At 28.1% G+C, this 19,540-nt stretch overlaps 1 protein-coding gene across 3 annotated transcripts in view; it reads right to left on the minus strand.

The window, feature by feature from the left end:
• LOC101238762 (uncharacterized) overlaps positions 1–19,540 on the minus strand; it is a 161,455-nt gene that overhangs the window by 85,371 nt on the left and 56,544 nt on the right. For all 3 annotated transcript variants that reach the window (XM_065800743.1, XM_065800744.1, XM_065800745.1), the window contains 7 exons: positions 8,996–9,221; positions 7,669–8,820; positions 6,485–6,568; positions 3,715–3,957; positions 1,161–1,464; positions 481–711; positions 238–363 (listed from right to left, as the gene is read on the minus strand). In XM_065800743.1, coding sequence (XP_065656815.1) covers positions 238–363; positions 481–711; positions 1,161–1,464; positions 3,715–3,957; positions 6,485–6,568; positions 7,669–8,820; positions 8,996–9,221 — 2,366 coding nt within the window. The remainder of the gene's footprint in view (positions 1–237; positions 364–480; positions 712–1,160; positions 1,465–3,714; positions 3,958–6,484; positions 6,569–7,668; positions 8,821–8,995; positions 9,222–19,540) is intronic.

Raw genomic sequence — 19,540 nt, forward strand, 5'->3', positions numbered from 1 at the left:
TAATGACTGTAGAAATTTGTTACAAATTTATACATTCATTAATTTAGAAATAATAAGGATAACTGATCATATTCACAATTAGTAATTTATAAAACAATTAGTACATGTGTGTTATCACTTAAGGTAGTGGTGTATTTAATGGTAGTAGAGTGCTTGTCTCAGGTAACGAAAAGTTGAAAAAAAATTTATCTAAGATTAGCAAGACTAACACTAAGAAAAATTATTTTAAAAATTTACCACAGTCTGTGGATTCAACTCTTCAGGAACATCTAACACCACTGATAAAATATCACCAACATCTTTTATTTCATTTAAACTGTTTAATGGTGCCAATACGAGTAAATCAACAACTTTACTGCGAGCCTGGTAAATTGTTTATAATTTTTTATAAATCTTTTTTATAATTTCGATAAATATTAATTATTTAATAATGTATTTAATAATATTTTAAGCAAAATTTATTATCATAAACATATTTACATTTTGCAGTTGATTCAGCATGTTTTCTTTCTCAAGTAGCAACTCTCTATTAACATTAGAAAAACCGGTGATATTGTCAACACTTTCTACGTTTAAACTTTTTACAGTGTATGAATTCTCATTTACATAATGACATACAGCTTGAAGAAAGCTTGACATTGTATTTGTGTAATGAGTGTTGATTGTAGAAAATATGTTTGAAATACTTAATGTGTTTTCAAATGGTAATACCTACAAATAAAATAACACCTACAAATGAAAAAACCATGGTGTATGGTAGTGTTAAAATAACTCTTTAAACTATGCAACTTTTTCTTTTTAATAGGATAATAAAAGTTGAAAAGTATCATATAATTCCAATAAAAATTTAATAAATAAAAATTGTACATTTTTTATTTCAGCACTATAGACAAGAAAACTACTCATGTATTTTATTTTTTAATAAATTTTTTTTTAATTTACTATTTGAAACTCTCTTTCAATATTGAACAGAAATCTTATTAAAAGCAACTGGGTGGAAAAACAGTTTGAGCATAGTACTTCCAGAGGGGGTGGATTTAAACTCAAAACCTCATTTAACAGATACTGCAGCATACAAAGAATACTTATTGCAATACCAGCATACAAAGAATATTAGTATATAAATTATGCTTAAAATTTTTAAAATTTACTAAAGTTACCTGAACATATAGATCATGATACTGCATAAAAGCATTATAAAAACCAATCACTTTGATAAGTATTGCAATTGTAAAATTATTATATATTTTACCAGGAGGTAATACAAAGTCAATCAGAAATGGTTGTTCAGTAGATTTTGCATTTAATAATGGATAACCCATATTTTCATTAGATGTGATTAAAAACTTTTCGGGGATACCAATGTCATAATAAAAATGGTACTTAAGAATACTTTGTTCTTCATCTTTCCAATCTTGACAAATAATTTTAAATTTTGTAAGAATCATGTATCCTATCTGGGGACTAAAAAAAACGATATAAAAAGTAAACTTATAATTGCAGATAGAATGTCCTAAAAAAAAGGTCTCGAGCCAAAGATTCTTTATTTTTGACTCTTGGAGCTCCAAAATAGCTTAGAAACGTAAAAACTTTGGGAGTGATTAAAAATATATTTTTTATACTTATGATAAACTCTAGACTCCAGACTACAAAAGATTTTAAGGTCTTATATATTTCCTCTCAAAAGTTTAAAATTTTCTAAACATTTTTGGAGCTTAAGGATTATGGAGTCAAAAGAAAAAAGAAAAAAAACCATAGATTTCTTTTCAAGACAACCCCGCTCATAATAGAAAAAAATAAAGAGTATGTAAATAACATTTATAAAAAATTTAATCATTATAAATAAAGAAAAAAAGTTTTATTTTCAAATCACATTTACTACATAAATACAACATGCTGAAACCTTCCAGCCCCTGTGTAATAAGGAATTTGTAATGCATATTATATATATATATATATATATATATATATATATATATATATATATATATATATATATATATATATATATATATATATATATATAAATCACAATAACTGATTCAACTGACAGTGTTATTACACCCTCTATTGCTTTACTTGACCCTAGCAAAAGTTCAGCAAAACACAACAAGCCAAATACCACTAAATCAAAATACAACCTAAGTTTATCCAGCAAAAATAAAAATCCTATGATCTTTAACTGTTACAAACACACTATCAATTTGCAACAAAATGCTTTTAATCATTTACTTCATGGAAAACACAGAAGCTAACGTAATGTAAGTCACAAAAACATAGGAACCTTCCATCATTTTAAAAATCTAATTACTAAATAGCCCATGCATTTCCGTTAAAGTTATATTGTATGACAAAATTTGAAAAAAAATCTACAGATCTGGTTAGTAGCAGATACTGCAGAAGCACCAAAAAAAATTAAAATCAAACTATTATAAGTTGTAAACTTTTGCCATGGCAACTGACAGACAATATTTAACATACTTTATCAACACATTTATCAAAAACTTTCACCAACCATCAAAAGTAGTAAAAATAGCAAACAATAAAAACATGGATGAAACAAACTCTCAATATAACAATATAACAAAACAATATCATAAAAGTCATATTAGGAATTGAAAGCAATTTGCATTAACTAAAAAACATTACACCATAAAAAGTAACTCCAGAGCAGTTTCATATTCAAAGCAAGCTCATAGTGGAACAAAATACATTAAATAAAAAACCCTTACAAAAAAAAATTATAAATAGAATTTTGAAAAGTAGTTGAAAGACTTTCAAAGTATCTAGATAGGGTTAAAGCAGCCAGACTTAAATTATAACCAACACAAATCACTGAGATGCTTCTTTACATTTTACTCAAGGTATTGTCTCAAATTGACTTAAAAATATTAAGTTTACAAAGTTTGCCAATATCAGTCCAGATTTCAACAAAAAAATTCAAATGTGTTTGCTTTAAGATTTCCAGACTCATTTTTTTAACCAGTGTTTGTGGCAGAAAATAAAAATTTTTAATAAAAACTGGCCAATATAAAACTTATAGCTAAAATACCTAACCCAAGCATCTAATAAAACTTCCAACCAATGGTATTAACGTTTTAGATTTATAAAACAAAGGAAAGAGCAGTTTCTCATTCATAATTGCCGATACTCACTCCATTTATATATGACTTTCTACAGTAAAAAGATGCAATTGCATACGTTTTAGATAACTGGCATCTGGCTAAAAATACAAGGCAAATCTAATTTCAGCACTCTTTGACAAGGCTAAAGCTTTTAAATTTGTTAAGCTTTCAAAAAAAAGATTTCAGCAAGTTTTCAAAAAAGCATTACTACAAAGTGGCAACCTGTTGAAGCTGGAGTCATTTAAGACAGCAAAGTTATGCTCTCAGGCCCATACTTTTCATACCCATTGTACTCAACATAGCATCTAACATCATATCATCTTTTTAAAATGTTTGACAGTAACCTCATTCAAATATGTTAAATATTTTACACTAATATTAATTTGGGTTTAAGACAGCACATGTTAACAATACCTAACTATAAAAGTTACACTTAAAGGACACTAGAACAAAGAAAAAAAACTTTTTGGTCCAACATTACCAAATAAAACAGCTTCTGAATTAGGTAACATTGAATATTGAGTACTGATGCTTGTATACAAATCACAAGCACCAGTACTTGTCTTCAACCTTCATTGTCTAACATTACCTAATAAAACAGCTTCCTGGAACAGGTAATGATGAAGTTTCCTTTTTTATTTTAAACAAAGCATTATAAGATGATCCAACATAACTAACAGTTAACAAAAATGTGTAATTTTTAGATGCCACTAAAGTTTCTACATTTATTACAAGAGTGCCACCTTTGAACCCTGTTGTTGTTGAATTTTCTTGAAGTAGCTCTTCAGGCCATTGATTATCGTCAGTTAATATTTGCCAAGAATATGTCAATCTAAAAATATTTATACATAAAAAAATGTAAATATTTTTAAAAACTCAAAAGTTCATCAAATAAAATTTATTTATTTCGCTATATATATTTATTTATTACATAATTTTTTCATATGTGTTATCTATATTTAAATACTATACATATACATACATATATATATATATATATATATATATATATATATATATATATATATATATATATATATATATATATATATGTATATATATATATATATATATATATATATATATATATATATATATATATATATATATATGTATATATATATATATATATATATATATATATATATATATATATATATATATATATATATATATATATATATATATATATATATATAGCAGTGGCCAAAAATTAAAGACCACTCTTTTTTTTTTCAAAATTTATTTTTAACCTTAGTATAATTTTATTTTGGAAAAAGGTATCAAAAAAAGAAAAACGATTTTAGAAAGAATTTTTATTATATTTTATATTTATTATAAAAGAATTTATAATTTTTTTACAAAATAATGTTAAAAGATTAAAAAACTGACTAGTAAAAAATATAAATGGGAAAAAAAATTGGACAAAATTTTAAGACCAGTTTCAAAAATATTTCAAAAAGCAATAAAAAAATAATTTAGAAACGCGTTGTTCCTCCATTTGTTTTCAAGCACTCTTGTACTCGTTCTGGCATTGAATTTATTAAAGTTTTGATTACTTCATCAGGCACATTTTTCAAATGATGAGAGATAGAAGATTTCAAATCTTCCAAATTGTAAATTTGTTCTTTACCAAGCTTGTGATCAAGCCACGACCATAAATTCTCTATTGGATTCAAGTCTGGACTATTGGCAGGCCATGGAAGCACTTGAATTTTATTAGAATTGAACCAATCGCTAACAACATGCGCTTTATGACACAGCGCATTATCTTGCTGGAAAATAAATCCATCTTGCAACTGCCATAAATCAATGCTAGGAATAAGCGAATTTTCCAAAATTTCGATGTACCTTTCTTTGTTGAGTTACCATTTGTTTACCATCGAATATATGAAAAACGCCAACTCCACAGGCACTCATACAGGCCCAAATGCCTATTGAACCACTGCCTTGTTTTGTTCGTTTCAAAATGCATGATTCATCGAACCGTTTACTTGGAAGTCTATGCAACATTACGCAACCTTTTCTGTTGTCTACCTCAACGTTCATTTCATCACTAAAGACCACACGGCTCCACTAATCTGTTGACTAATTTTTATGTAGTTTGCACCACTCTTTCCTGGCAAATTTTTGTTTTTTATTTAAGCGTGGTTTTTTTGCAGCAGCACGCCATAAATAATTTAAATTGTGGAGGACCCTTTACACAGTTCTAGGGCTTGCTTTCAGACCATTTGACAGTGTCCATTTTGTAGACAAGTCTGTAGATGATGCTTGTCTGTTTTCTTTCATTAATCTCACTAACTAGCGAACATCACAGTCATTTGAAATTTTATTGCGCCCAGTCTTATGACAATCATTAATTGACCAGGTCACTTTGTATCGTTGAATTATGTTAATAATGCAAGAGTGAGACCTTCCGAGCTTTTCTGCTATTTGTCTGATGCTATAGCCTTCTTCTTTTAATACAAGAGCCGCGTATCTGTCTTTTTCTTCGATCTTTGCATGCATTTTTGCAATATTTTTATATCCTTACTGCAATTCAAAAAATAAATGTTTATTGGATATCGAAACTCAGGTTTCAACATTTTATTTTATAGCCAACGTAGTAAGCAATTAAGACAGTTAAAAAAAATAATGGATATAAAATAACATTTTTAATAAGTGCAAATTAAAGATATGAAAGTGGTCTTTAAATTTTGTCCAATTTATTTAAAGAAGATTTATAAGTACTCATCAGTTTTTTAATAAGTTAAACGCTATTTAATTAGAATTAGATTAAAAAAGTTATACCACTTTAATCCGTTTGTTTTAATTAACAAGATATTAAAAAAAATTTAAAGTCAATTAAAATCTTCTTAATTTTAATTTAAAGATTAAGAAACCAACTAAAAAATGCGGTCTTTAATTTATGGCCACCGCTGCATATATATTTTTTTTTTATACTAATTAGCCTTTTTTCTATATTTACATTATACATACTTGTCTGTATATATCAACATATAATTATCTTCTTAATTATATTTATTCAAATTTAATTTGACTTTATTAAATTTGACCTAGGCCTTAATCGACTTAACTTTGAATAAAATATATTAAAATAAAAGTACATATATAACTCTACATTACTACCAGGAAGACCACTGCACCACTACCAGGAAGACCACTGCGCCATAATGAAATCAAAAAGATTATGCAACAATTATATTGATAGTAACAATATTTATTGTTATAAAAAATTTTTGACTGTATTTTGCATTAAAATAAAATAAAATTGAACTTTCTCAAACTTTTTTCAAAAAGGTTTATTACTTTAAAACAACAATTTTTTTAATTTATTACTTTGAAAATAAAAAACTTACAGGTTTTCATCACAGTTCATGCACGTAAACATATAAATCAAATGATCTCTTATATTCAACTTTTTACCACAATTTGTTATGCAACTATAAGTATATACAAAAATAAATCAATATATATATATATATATATATATATATATATATATATATATAAATATATATATATATATATATATATATATATATATATATATATATATATATATATATATATATATATATATATATATATATATATATATATATATATATACATATATATTAACAAAAAATAACAACTTTTTCTATGGTACTTTAAGTTTCATGCCTATGCGGCAATCATCAGCCATTGAACACAAATTCAAAAACAAAAAAACTGCTAAAAATTACAAAATACTGTGTAGTGGGATCTTTACGTTGTTAAAACATACTTGATGGCAACCAAAGAAAAGTCAAAATATTAGCTAATCACCGGTGTCAAAAAAAGATAAGAGAAGTTTATTCTTGCGTCTGCATTTTGAAATCAACTCATTTCGTTTATATAACAAGTTATCACCTTTATATGTTAAAATAAGGAATTTTTCGTATAAGCAAAGATTGCAAATTTTTGACAAAGTGTTATAAGGATTGCAACATTCTACAATTTTCCATTTAATTAAGAGTTTAAACATTTTGTCTTTTATGTCCCAAATTTCTTTAGACAACTCGGTATCATTTTTATATTTATTAATGTTAAAAGATTTTAGATGATTAGCATACCGAAATTTATATGGAGGGACAAAACCGTGTTTTTTGGCACAAAAAACACGGTTTTGTCCCACTGTGCATTCCAAACCTGCAGTTAATGTAGCAGTAACCTCCTTACATATTCTCCCAATATAACTCATTGCATGATTCAAGCACTCACACCTCCCTAAAAAAAGTATGACATCAGACGTCAGAATGACAATCTAAGTATGCTTTTATCTTTTTATACACAAATAGTATAGCACACTTAGATAGCAATCAATATCATACTGAAATAGGGAGCTGTGCTATAGTACATTCATCAACTGATATCTAAGGAGAGCATGTCACTACATCAGGTTCGGGTTGAAGCAGCAACTATTTTCCCTATTCCTCATTTATTTTATTATTTCATTAAATTTTCATTTTCTAAAGAATAAGCAAAAAAGAGTGAAGTAAAATATTAAATTAATATATACATTATCTTTCCTTTGGGTAAATCACCAGGACTGAAAAAAATTTCTTGGATAAAAGAGTCAAACTGTAAATATTTTCCAACAAGAAGTGTACCAACAACTTGGAACTGATAAGTAACTCCCTCTAAGAACTTATCTGTGTTCAATACAATTTCTGGACCAAACAATTCTAAATCTACCCATGATTGATTAAAACAAAAAATGGAACTTGAGTTTACACTTTTATGAGCCATTAAACTACCTTGAGCAAATGATAAATTACTTGCAAGTTTGCATCTCCAATTGTATACTACTGTTTCATATTCTAATTTAGGAGGGTTTGTATCAATGCTTACAAGTGCACTAAGTGTAAGTATTCTATGATACCATTCATTGCCCACCAATTCCTTGTAAGCAACAGTATGAAATTCACCATTTTCTATTTCAATGTAAAAAGGCAAACCAACAACTATGAAGTAAGAAATATAAACAGTGGTAAGTTTATTATATGTAAAAAACAATGACAAAGTATAAGAACCATAATCTAAATTATTTTCAATAGAATATACTATTTTATTGTCAGTCAAAACTCCATGTGATTTAATTTTTATATTTTCACCATTTATAAGCCAATCAAAACTAATATTTGTTGAATTACAAAGATTATCTACTTTTTTTATATATGCTGGAAAATCTTTAGTAGTATTGTAGAAAACTTGCAATTGGTTTTTTACTGTTCCATAATGAAAAACAATTTGTGGAAAAGAACAATTTTGAATCTGAATAAATATTTTATTGCTTATTGCTTCCAACGCATTCTTGGCCTCCACAACAATAACGTAGGAGCTAACACCTTCATATGTGTGCGAAAATGAGAATGGAATGGGATTTTTACTGCTTGATTGATCACTAATATCAAGTGCATTATCTCCCCAATTAACTGTATAAGTAAGGTAAGAACCTGTACTCTGACTTATTGCTAATGATATTTCTTGTTTCAGAGGCAACACAAAGTATGGAAATGAATCTGAAGCAGGATTTGTTGCAATTGTAAAAGGTGACATAGTGCAAAATGCAGTCATATTTATAAAATTATTTTCAGAGTAATTAAAATGGAGAGAAGCATTACAAGGTTTAACAGTGTAGCTAATTTTGTATTTTCCACATTCATTATAGCTAAAAAGAAAAACAAAATCATGTAAAATATTTCATTCCAAATTACTTACATGAAATAAGAACAAACATAATAAAAATATAATAAAACCTATGAATAAATGTCAAAGGTAATGAAACTTATGAATAAATACAAAAGATAATAAAACCTATGAATAAATATAAAAGATAATAAAACCTATGAATAGTTGAATAATTTAAATAATATTGATTTTCTGTTAATTCTTGATCTGATATGTTTCTCAATGTTCCATCACCAAAATCTAATTCAATAACTCTGGGTACAACTCCAAAACCATTATTATATATTTTTTGAAACATAAAAACCATTTCAAAAGTCATATCTTTAACAATACTTTGTGTGACATTCATATACAATCCCATTAGTAAAAAATCACACTCACCTAAAATAATATTAATAAAAACACATAAAATTTAAGTTTTTTCTCACACTATTCTATTTAAATCACTTATTTCTCAGTATGACCATTGTAAAAAAATAGTAATAGATTATTTGTTAAATTAACATTGAGCTTGTAAAATAAATATTTTATTTTAATATTTAATAATGTTTTGTTGTTAATAATTAAAATCCCATTCTTTTAATTTATATTAAATAACTAATTTCGAAGTTTTTCAATACTATAACAAGTTTAGTTGTTTACAACTGCAACCACAAACACAGCCTCAACAAGAATTTCAGAGTGAATATGAAAACAACATACAGTAGTTACACTAGTTTCTTTTAAACATTCTTTAAAATTTTTTGCATTACCCTATTGCTGTAGAGGCAAAGAAAAAGCAGCGAAAAAATATTTTTTACTTAAAAACACTTATCTGTATATGATTATATTTAACCTTTATTAAAATTTAAAAGGTCATAATCCAAAGTTAAAAGGTCTTAATCCTTGGGAAGACTTTACACTATTGTTGTTAAAGAAAAGCAAAAAGGAACTATTTCTTACTTATAAAAAAAAATATGTATATGATTGTATTTAAACCTATATTGTACAAGGTCTTAATCCTTGAGAAGGAAGAGTAAATTAGCATTAAAAGGCTGCAAATGTAAAATTTAATATTACATTATGGTCCACCACATGTAGCCATTTACAAACATACATAATACAAGTTTATAATTCTACATCTGAAAAAACCAGCAGATCAACCAATTTTTTTTTAATTATTAAAAACTTGAGTAACATTTTGATATTTGGTAACTTAAAAGATTAACAACTGTAAGTAAAACTATAAAATTTCTCCAAGTTAAACACTTACACTAAATAATTGTCATGAATTAAAATTTAAGTTAAAATAATTTTTATATTAAAAATCGTTCAATCATTATTTTAACTTTAATTTTTGTTTAATATTACAGAAAACTGGGTACCATTCAATACAAAAAACTGGGTACCAATTAATAAAGTAAACTGGGTATCAATTCAACTGTTACTAAAATCGGAGCATAGTCGGATCCAAGGTCCGGAACCCAATACCAAAGCCTCTGTACCATTTTTTTGAGATCCAGATCCTGATCTATTTAGTTCACGGTTATTTTTACATAAAGTTACTCTTTATAATGTTGCCTACACAAAGTTTAAGCTGTTGCACTTAAAATTAAGCATCATATATTTAACAGCAATTTAGAAAAACAATTTTAAAATGGCATTCAAGAGTTAAAAGCAATGCTCCAGTTTGGGAGCATTGCTTAAAGTGCAAAGTAAACGAAATTGCTCAATGCAAAACCTGTAACATCCTTTAAAAATATTTTACTGGATCATGCTAAAGACATTAAGGCTCAATTAACGACTGAATTAAAAGACATGAAAGCTAACAATATCAGATTTGTCTTAACTGTTGATGACTTTAATTAAAACGCGTTGTTACATGAACATTAATGTGCACACAAATGGAAGCATCATCTTGGACTAATATGTATGGTTGGGAGCCATCTGAAAAAGCTGTTGAAATAGCAAGTGAAAAGTTAAGCAAATTCAAACAATTTATTAATGGTAATAATGGTCAACAAATTCAAATAATTAAATACTTAAAAACAATTTAGTAACAATTTAAGCAATTTAATAATTTAATATTGTTAGTACAACTACAGATGGTGAATCTGTTATGATTAAATTTGGCCATTTAATTAACCCACTAAAACATCTGCTATACCCATGCAATCCATTTAGCAGTAGAGGATGTACTTATATGTAAAACCAACTGAATTTTTAGACCAAAACAATAATTTTGAAATTAACCAATAGTGAGGATGACAGTAAGGATGACAGTGCTTAATCAAGGTGAAGAGCTGGGCTACATCGAATTTGAAAACAGTTTGGTAGAAGCTGTTGTTATAAAAGTTCTTTTCAAGTTAAAAAAAAAGTTTGCATAAAAATAAAATTGTTTAAAAAACTTGTTAAAAAATGGCGATATGTTGCAGAAGCATGTAAAATCAGAATTTGGACATGAGCTTAAACCTATATTAGACTCCAAGACATATTGGAACTCATTATTTGATATGGTTGAATGCTTTGTCAAGCTAATGTATTAAAATAGCTCTTATGCAAGTGTATTTTTCAATAACAATATCAGATTCAGAGTTCCTAATTCTTAAATAACTAGTTAAGGTTTTAAAGACTGTAATATTAGGAACTAAAGCACTCTGCCATCGAGACTCAAATTTGCTAACAGCAGAAAAATGTTTTTGTTTTGTTTTAAACCAACTACACTCATACAAATCTGACATAAGCAAAAACTTTTCTTTTTTCTTTAACATCTTCACTTCTAACAAGGCTGCAAGCAACCACTATTAGAGTTGGAAGTTACTGGAAGAGAAAAGATGAAGATTGAGAGCAAGATAACCATTAACAGACAACTTAAAAGATTGCAAATTATATGAATCAGCAAAGCAAGATGAAGGAAGAAAATTCCAAAGAACTCATGTTCGAGGAAAAAAACTAGAGGAATAAGAGTTTTTGGAGCACTTAGGATCAGTCACAGAAAAAAGATGAGATTCAATTGAATGACAAGTAACACAAGAATGAATTTTAGTAGATGGCACAAAAGGCGCTAGCTCTTTAGAGTAGTGCCCATTATAGTATTTGAAGAAAATAGAAAGATAAGCAACATTACAATGACGTGATAATGGTTGGAGGTTGGCTGCAAGAGCAGGTCCAACTATGTTTACAATGCGCCATTCACCTTATCTAAAAGAGAAAGGGCATCGTTGGAAGATCTGCCCCAGATATGGCAACAGTATTCAATACAAGGAAGGATTTGAGATTTATAGAGATAAAGAATAGAATTTAATGTAAGAAAGTGGCGAGCACAATAAAGAGATGCAACCTTAGCAGATGCAAATTTTAGAATGGTTTTGATACATGGTTTCCAAGAAAGATCAGAAGTAAGAGTTAATCCTAGAAGATGAAGGGTAGATGACTTATCAAGTACATTACCGTTCATAAATATAGGAAGATCTAAATTATTGCGGTAATGATTGGCTGAAAAAAATTGAGTTTTATCTGAATTAAAGTTCACCAGCCACTGTGAGCCCCATGCTGTTCCAGAAGTGAGATCCTTTTCAAACTCAAATGCCCCTTCCAAGCAATCAGAGAGTGTTGGCTTCTTATCATGACAAGAATAAATGGTAGTATCATCAGCGAACAATGCGACCTTAGATGTAAGAATATCTGGAAGATTGTCAATGTAAATTAAAAAGAGTATAAGAGAAATTTTGGATTTGCATTCAGTGAATATTGAATTGGTTAATGGAAAGTTTGTTATTATTGATTTCAATTTTATTTTGTGCATGATTGATGGAAAAGTTTTAGCAATTATAACAGACACATCATCAACGCAAAGCTACACCAACTGCAATAACTTGTTTGAAGTTTTTAAGTGGATTTACAGCAAAAAAAGGTACACTTATCTATGGGATATCTCCATTACATGCTTGGATAAGATTTCCAGAGTGTCTTTTTCATATTTTATACCAACTCCAATTCAAAAAATGGAGAGTAACCAAAGAATTCAAGACAGTATACGATAGCAAAAAGAAATTTATCCAGCAATTAATGTTCAAAAGGAAACATCTCTGAGTTGATTTTCCTGCAGCTAGTGGAGCAGAAACATCTACCACGGAAATGTTTGCAGAAAAGCGTTCTCTTACCCAAAGGAACTAAGCGAAATATTTGGATTGATAAGACAATTGTTAAACCTTTCAAAAATATCTTAATTGCAATAAGTTGTCAGCAAACATTGAATCCAAAGTTATTTGAGCTATACTGTAAAATAGTATACCGTTGATATTTAGATCTGTATGATTGGTATAAAATGGCATCAACAGTTCACAAAGTTCTTGCACATGGAGCAGAAATAATGATAAACTCGCCAGTTCCCTTGGAAGTTTTAGCCAAGGAAACATCTGAATGCCGAAACAAATATTACAGACGACATCGTGAACTAGATGCTCGTAAATGTTCAAGACAAGCAAATTTTAAAGACAATTTTAACCGTGCAATGAGATCATCCAATCCTCTTATTAGTTTTATCTCCTTGGAATCTAGACGGTTAAAGAAAGTTGTACTCAAACTTCCAAAAAAAGTAAAGAGTTATTTAATTTTAGAGGTGGACAATAAGGAATCAATAAAACTGACAGAACTAGAATCCTCAGACTTAGAACTATCGGAACCAATAGAAATTATTAATTTAGAAGATGAAATAATGAAGGATTTAGAAGCTATTGATGAAGATTATTTGTAAGATGAAAACATTGATGTGTGAAATAAATATAAATTAAAATTATTACTTTAAAGAAAGTTTTTTAAATATTCTCTTTTTAAAAATTAAAACAAGTTTGTAACCTTTTGTATAAGTACTAGTGTCCACTTAGGTATTTATGACCTACTACACAGTTTACTAATTAGGTCTGTGAGGGTAATGGGTTATCTTTACAAGTTACTTGCTCCAACAAAACAATATAATTAATAATAAATAATAATATCATTTCAGTAATAATTATATTATAAGCAAATAATTATAATCAATAATAATAAAATAATAAGGTGTTTGAATTAAATAAATTAATAAACTGTTAGTTTAAATGACATAAAGATAAAAAAATTAAATAAAAGTTATTACTTTCTTTAAAACTATTTTTGGCCACCCATTTGTATGGGTGCATGGGGCTTTCAGAGGCTGGTAAACTCAGATAAAATTCAATTTTTTTAACTAACCGTTATCGCAATAATCTAGATCTTTCTACATTTATGAACAGTAATGTATTCAATGAGTCATCTACCCTTCGTCTTCTAAGATTAACTCTCACTTCTGATCTTTCTTGGAAAACATATACCAAATCCATTGCAAAATTAGCATCTGCTAAGGTTGCATCTCTTTATTGTGTTCGCCACTTTCTTACTATGGATACTATTCTTTATTATTTTTTTTTTTTGTTAACCTCCTCAAGGCTGAGAAGGCCACTACAGAACATAGGCTACTTAATAGTGGTTATAACCCTCTCTCAACTCTATAACTCCAAAACACAAACCTTGATGAACAAGACCTCTGTGCAGAGAAACAAGTTGAGCGCTATACTACCAGGGGTGTGGTGGGGATCGAACTTGAAACCTCTCGCTTATGAAGCAATTTAATTTAATTTAATTTAAAAACTTTATTTTTTGTTGATGGTTACAATAGTTTTAACAATAATAAACTAATTAAAATCAACACATTTAACAATTATAGACAATACACACTCACATGAAAATCATTAAAAACAATTAATAATAAATAAATCAAAAAAAATAAATAAATAAATAAATTGACTATATATATGTCCACATATATATAGTCAATTTTTGATTAATCTTTTAGAAAGTATTTAAAAACAAAAAACAAACTACAATTTACAAAATTATAATATAAGTTACAAATAACATTAAAAATATTCAAATTCAAATTCAAATTACAACCGTTTCATTACAGAAAAATGAGTAAATATTGTATTATAATGTCAGGATAAATAAAAATAGTAATTAAAAACGACAGATTTTACAATAACAATTTTTTGCATACCAATTTTTAATATGTTTTTTGAACACCTCAGAACTTTTAGAGGACATGGTCTTGTTATCTAGAGTGCTCCATAACGAGATGGCCCTAAATATAGTACAACATGTATCCTTATATTTGGAGCCATTTGAAGGTAGAATCATTTTTTTGCTACAACGAAGTTTAAAAGGAAGGTTTTTTGCATTGAATAAATCCTTCATAAATTGTGGATTTAGACAATTAATTGATTTAAAAACTTCTATCATAAGAAAGCGCAAATTTCTTAAGTGGATCCTCGGACTATTATCAAAACTTAACAATTCATCAAGAGATAAGTCAAACCTTTTATGGACAATACAAAGAGCTTTTTTATGAATTTTATTTATAAGGTTGTCATAGTAATTAGAACAAAACATCCATATTAGGGGACAATAAGAAAAATTTGACATTATGAAGGCGTTAAATAATAATGTAGCTTTATTACGGGATAAAAAACTTCTTATGCGTGAAAGAGCAAAACATTTACCATTAGCTTTACTGCATAAGTATTTAATGTGTTCTCCAAAATTTAGATTCTTATCAATTGTAACACCAAGTAGTTTCACCCTATCAGAGGCAAAAACAGTTATATTACCTATTTTTAGGTATTGACTTTTTGTGTTTTTTAAACCAACTAAAAGTAATTGGAATATATCAGGGTTGGCAACCATCAAGTTAAACTTAAACCAGGCAATGGTATTAGTTGCTTCTTTTTGCAATCGAAAAATAACCTTTTCTAAGCTGTAATCACAGGCATACAGCGCATTATCATCTGCAAAGTTGCACAATTCAGTATCTTTAATAAAGAAGAAAATATCATTTATAAAGATATTAAAGAGGATGGTTCCAAGAATGGAACCTTGAGGCACTCCCGACAAAATATCAACCCAATTAGAAACAGAAGGTCCTATCCTTACCCTTTCTTTACGACCACTAATATACGATATAAGAAATTTAAGACTTTCTTTAGAGAAACCATACGCCTCTAATTTAGCAATAAGTAGGTCATGCGGAATGAAATCATACGCTTTAGATAGATCCATTAATAATGTTCCAACAATACCTCCATTGTTAATGCATTCATGCCACTTATTAAGTAAAAAAATAAGTGTATGCTGAGTACTATAACCTCTGCGAAAACCACACAAAAGTTTGTCAAATTTTGGCTCCATAAATAACAAAATCTGTTCATAAATGATCATTTCAAAAACTTTGGAGAGAGCGGGTAGGATACCTATAGGGCGATAGTTAGCCTTATCTATTGGGTCATTTTTTTTAAGACACGGAAAAACATCTGCCATTTTTAGAAATGACGGGAATGTTCCATCTAAGATGCTATTATTGATACAATCTGTAAGACTATCCCTAAAGTATATTAAGTAAGATTTTAACATAAAAGTTGGTATTTCACCACTTGTTTTTTTTTTTTTCATTCATAGACCCTATAATTTTTGTAATATCATCAGGAGTAATACAATGAAACTTGAAATTATGTGTATTCATTTTGAATTTATTTTTAATGTTTCTTATACTAGGATGGTCAACATACTTTTTTATAGCTGACTCAACTGGGTCTGAAGTGCAAGTTGAAAAAGACCACTTAATATGGTCAGCTATACTTGATGGCAATGCAACATTTATGAAATATTTATTAAAAATATTAGTCAACAAAGAACTGTCTGAGATAATGTTGCCATTTTCAGTCCAAGTGATACGCTCGTTAGAATTTGTAGATTTGTCCGAAAAGAAAGGCTTAGTTAGCTTCCAGAGAGATGTATTTAAAGTCGAAAGTGTATTGATTTGCTCAAAGTACTTCTTCTTATTTTTTCGGTTAAGCTTAACCACCAAATTCCTTTGTTTTTTGTACATTAGAGCTGAAAAATCTGATTTATCAACTAAAAATTTTTTATATAATGAAGAGCGGAGCATAATTGCTTTTCATAAGTCTTTAGTTATAAAGGGTTTATTGTTACCTCTTAGGATTTCTGATTTAAGAGGGGCATGAATATTAAGCAAATTGCTGAATATCTCATTAAAAGTACTAATATCATTACAAGATTTTAAGTTGAAACGGAGTATTTTTGCAAAAATCTCACTTGAGAAATATTTGAACGATCTATATATAAGTTTTTTTAGGTGGTAACTTACAAAAAGTGGATCTTAGCATGGTGTATATTAAATGGTGATGATCACTCACACCCGTACCAAAGGTATTTGAATGTTGGAAGCTCAGCTTTCTGTTAGTAAGGATAAGGTCTATACAGGAAGGGTTATTGACCAATTTAAAACAAGTCGGTTGTTTAACTAAATTACTACATTGATAAAGTTGAAGGAACTCCTTCATTTTTTTTTCTGAAGGTTGTATATTAAAGTCTCCTATTAGAATAAAATCAAGATATGATTGCAAATAAAAGTCAAGCACTCCTTTAAGGTGATTGAGGAAATAGTCACAATTCTGATTTGGGGGTTTATAAGTAGCTATTATGAGCCATTTCCGCATTCTTAATTTAATTTCAAAAGTGATAATTTGAATGTCTCTGGGGAAATCCTTTTTAGCTAATCTTTTAGAAATGATATTTTCATTTATGTATACAAGAAGACCTCCACTATGTTGAGAGATATCAAGCCAATAAGGCGTTTTATAACCTGGATATAAAAATTGATTTATTGGAAAAGAGTCATCTAACTTGGTTTCACCTAATACAAGTATATCAACAGTTTTATTTATATAGGTAACAATATCTGAAAATTTATTACGAATTGAATTAATATTTAAAAATGCTAAACTGATATTTTTGGGATATTTGGCCCTTAGATTATCCAAATCAGAATTTAGACTAAATTCTTCAATAGTACTTGGTAAGGTAGATTGGTGATAAGAATCTATAGGGGAATGTCTATCAAATAGACTTTAGATATGCAATAAAGTTCATGGCAAGTCTACCTGATCCTCGTGTGTTTAGGTGAAGACCACGTAGCCCAAGGTGTTCATTAGACAAATTAGAGTTATCAATAATATTAAATTTAGTTAGTTTTAATTTTTCGGCTAAGTGTAGCGACGTTAATTGAGCTTTAGCATTATCGAAACGACGAATTGGTGTAGATAAAATTATTGAACATGAAGGGTTAGATTTTGAAATGAAGGAAACAAGATCTTTTAATTTTGCCGAAGCAGATTCAGACGAATCATTTGTACAATTATTTGTTCCAACATGCAGGATAATATTTGAAGGTTCTTTTTTCAAAAGTGGAACTAGGTTATAATGCATATCTTCAATGGTAGCACTACAAAATACTCTTACTTTTACTTTTCCAAGCTTATGCATTTTTTTTTCGTTAATCCCCATCAAAATAGAGTCTCCATATATTAGCGTCGTTTCTACTGGCCATTTATATTCATCTGTTTGGTTATTACGAGGATTGATTATTTTAGTGTCATTGTTTACTTTTTTTATTTGATTTTTTGTATTTTTTACATTTCCAACCGCTTTTGTACTAAGGGAACTTGAAGTCGAAACAACACCATTTGATGAAAGATTTTTATACTTTAAAAAGTCTGACTGATAATTTTTTCTGACTGAGACGAGTTGATTTGTTACATTTTCAAAATTATTTATTGAATTACGCATTGTTTTATTATTGTTTGAGTTTGAGGATACAGCTAGTTCAGAAATATTATATTTTTTAAAATTTAAATATTTAATGTTTAATTGACGGCGAACATCTGCTAAGTCATTATTTAAACGGTCTTTAATCTCTTTACTTTTACTATCAATAATTTTAATACTACATTCTTGTTGCCGGAAGACATTAATGGTTTCAGCTTTTGGTGAATTATTTGAGTTTTGGTTTAATGGGCTATTAAAATCAAAATTGTTTAAAAATTTTAAGTTTTGAGTTGATTTTAAATCAGTCACGGTTGATTTGACTTCTAGCTTATCGATTAAAATGGCAATAATTTTCCTCAACTCCGATAACTCCTCTTTTAGAAATAAATTTTCATCTTTTAAAATTGAAAGACTAATTTCACTGCTTTTTAAGTTTTTCAATTCGTAATTCAAAATTTTAATTTCAGATTCTAAGGTTTTAACTTTTTTGTGATTAATTATACAAAGATCAGGTTCTAATTTTGTTTCAGGAACTATAAGTACTTTATATGACTCCTTACCATTTTTTATTGAGCAACTTATAAGGTTTTTTGATACAAGTAAATTAAGAAACTCACTTACATGTAATTTTTCAAGCCGATTTCCAAAATGTTTTAATACTTCTTTGTAAATACTTTCCGTATCTGCTCTTTTTTTCTTTTATGGATGTTGTTTATGGCATTCATAAAGATTTTTGAGTGTTCCATTCTCAAGTTTACTTGTGGTTCGGCGAAATCTAGTAAAAAGCTTTCAAAATCATTTAGATAACTAATAGTCTCTGCTTGATTTGCATTATTGTTGTTCTTAGTTTTACTTTCTTGTAATAATAGATCCTCCGTAAATTTAGCTGCCATCTTTTTTTTCAACCATAAAATGTACTTCAAGTGCTTTACCACTACAAGTGCTTTACCACTACACCACTACAGCATCTCTATAAATCTCAAATCCATCCTTGTATGGAATACTGTTGCCATGTCTGGGGCAGATCT

Source organism: Hydra vulgaris, chromosome 07 (assembly GCF_038396675.1).
Source record: "Hydra vulgaris chromosome 07, alternate assembly HydraT2T_AEP".
NCBI classification, from domain to species: Eukaryota; Metazoa; Cnidaria; class Hydrozoa; order Anthoathecata; family Hydridae; genus Hydra; species Hydra vulgaris.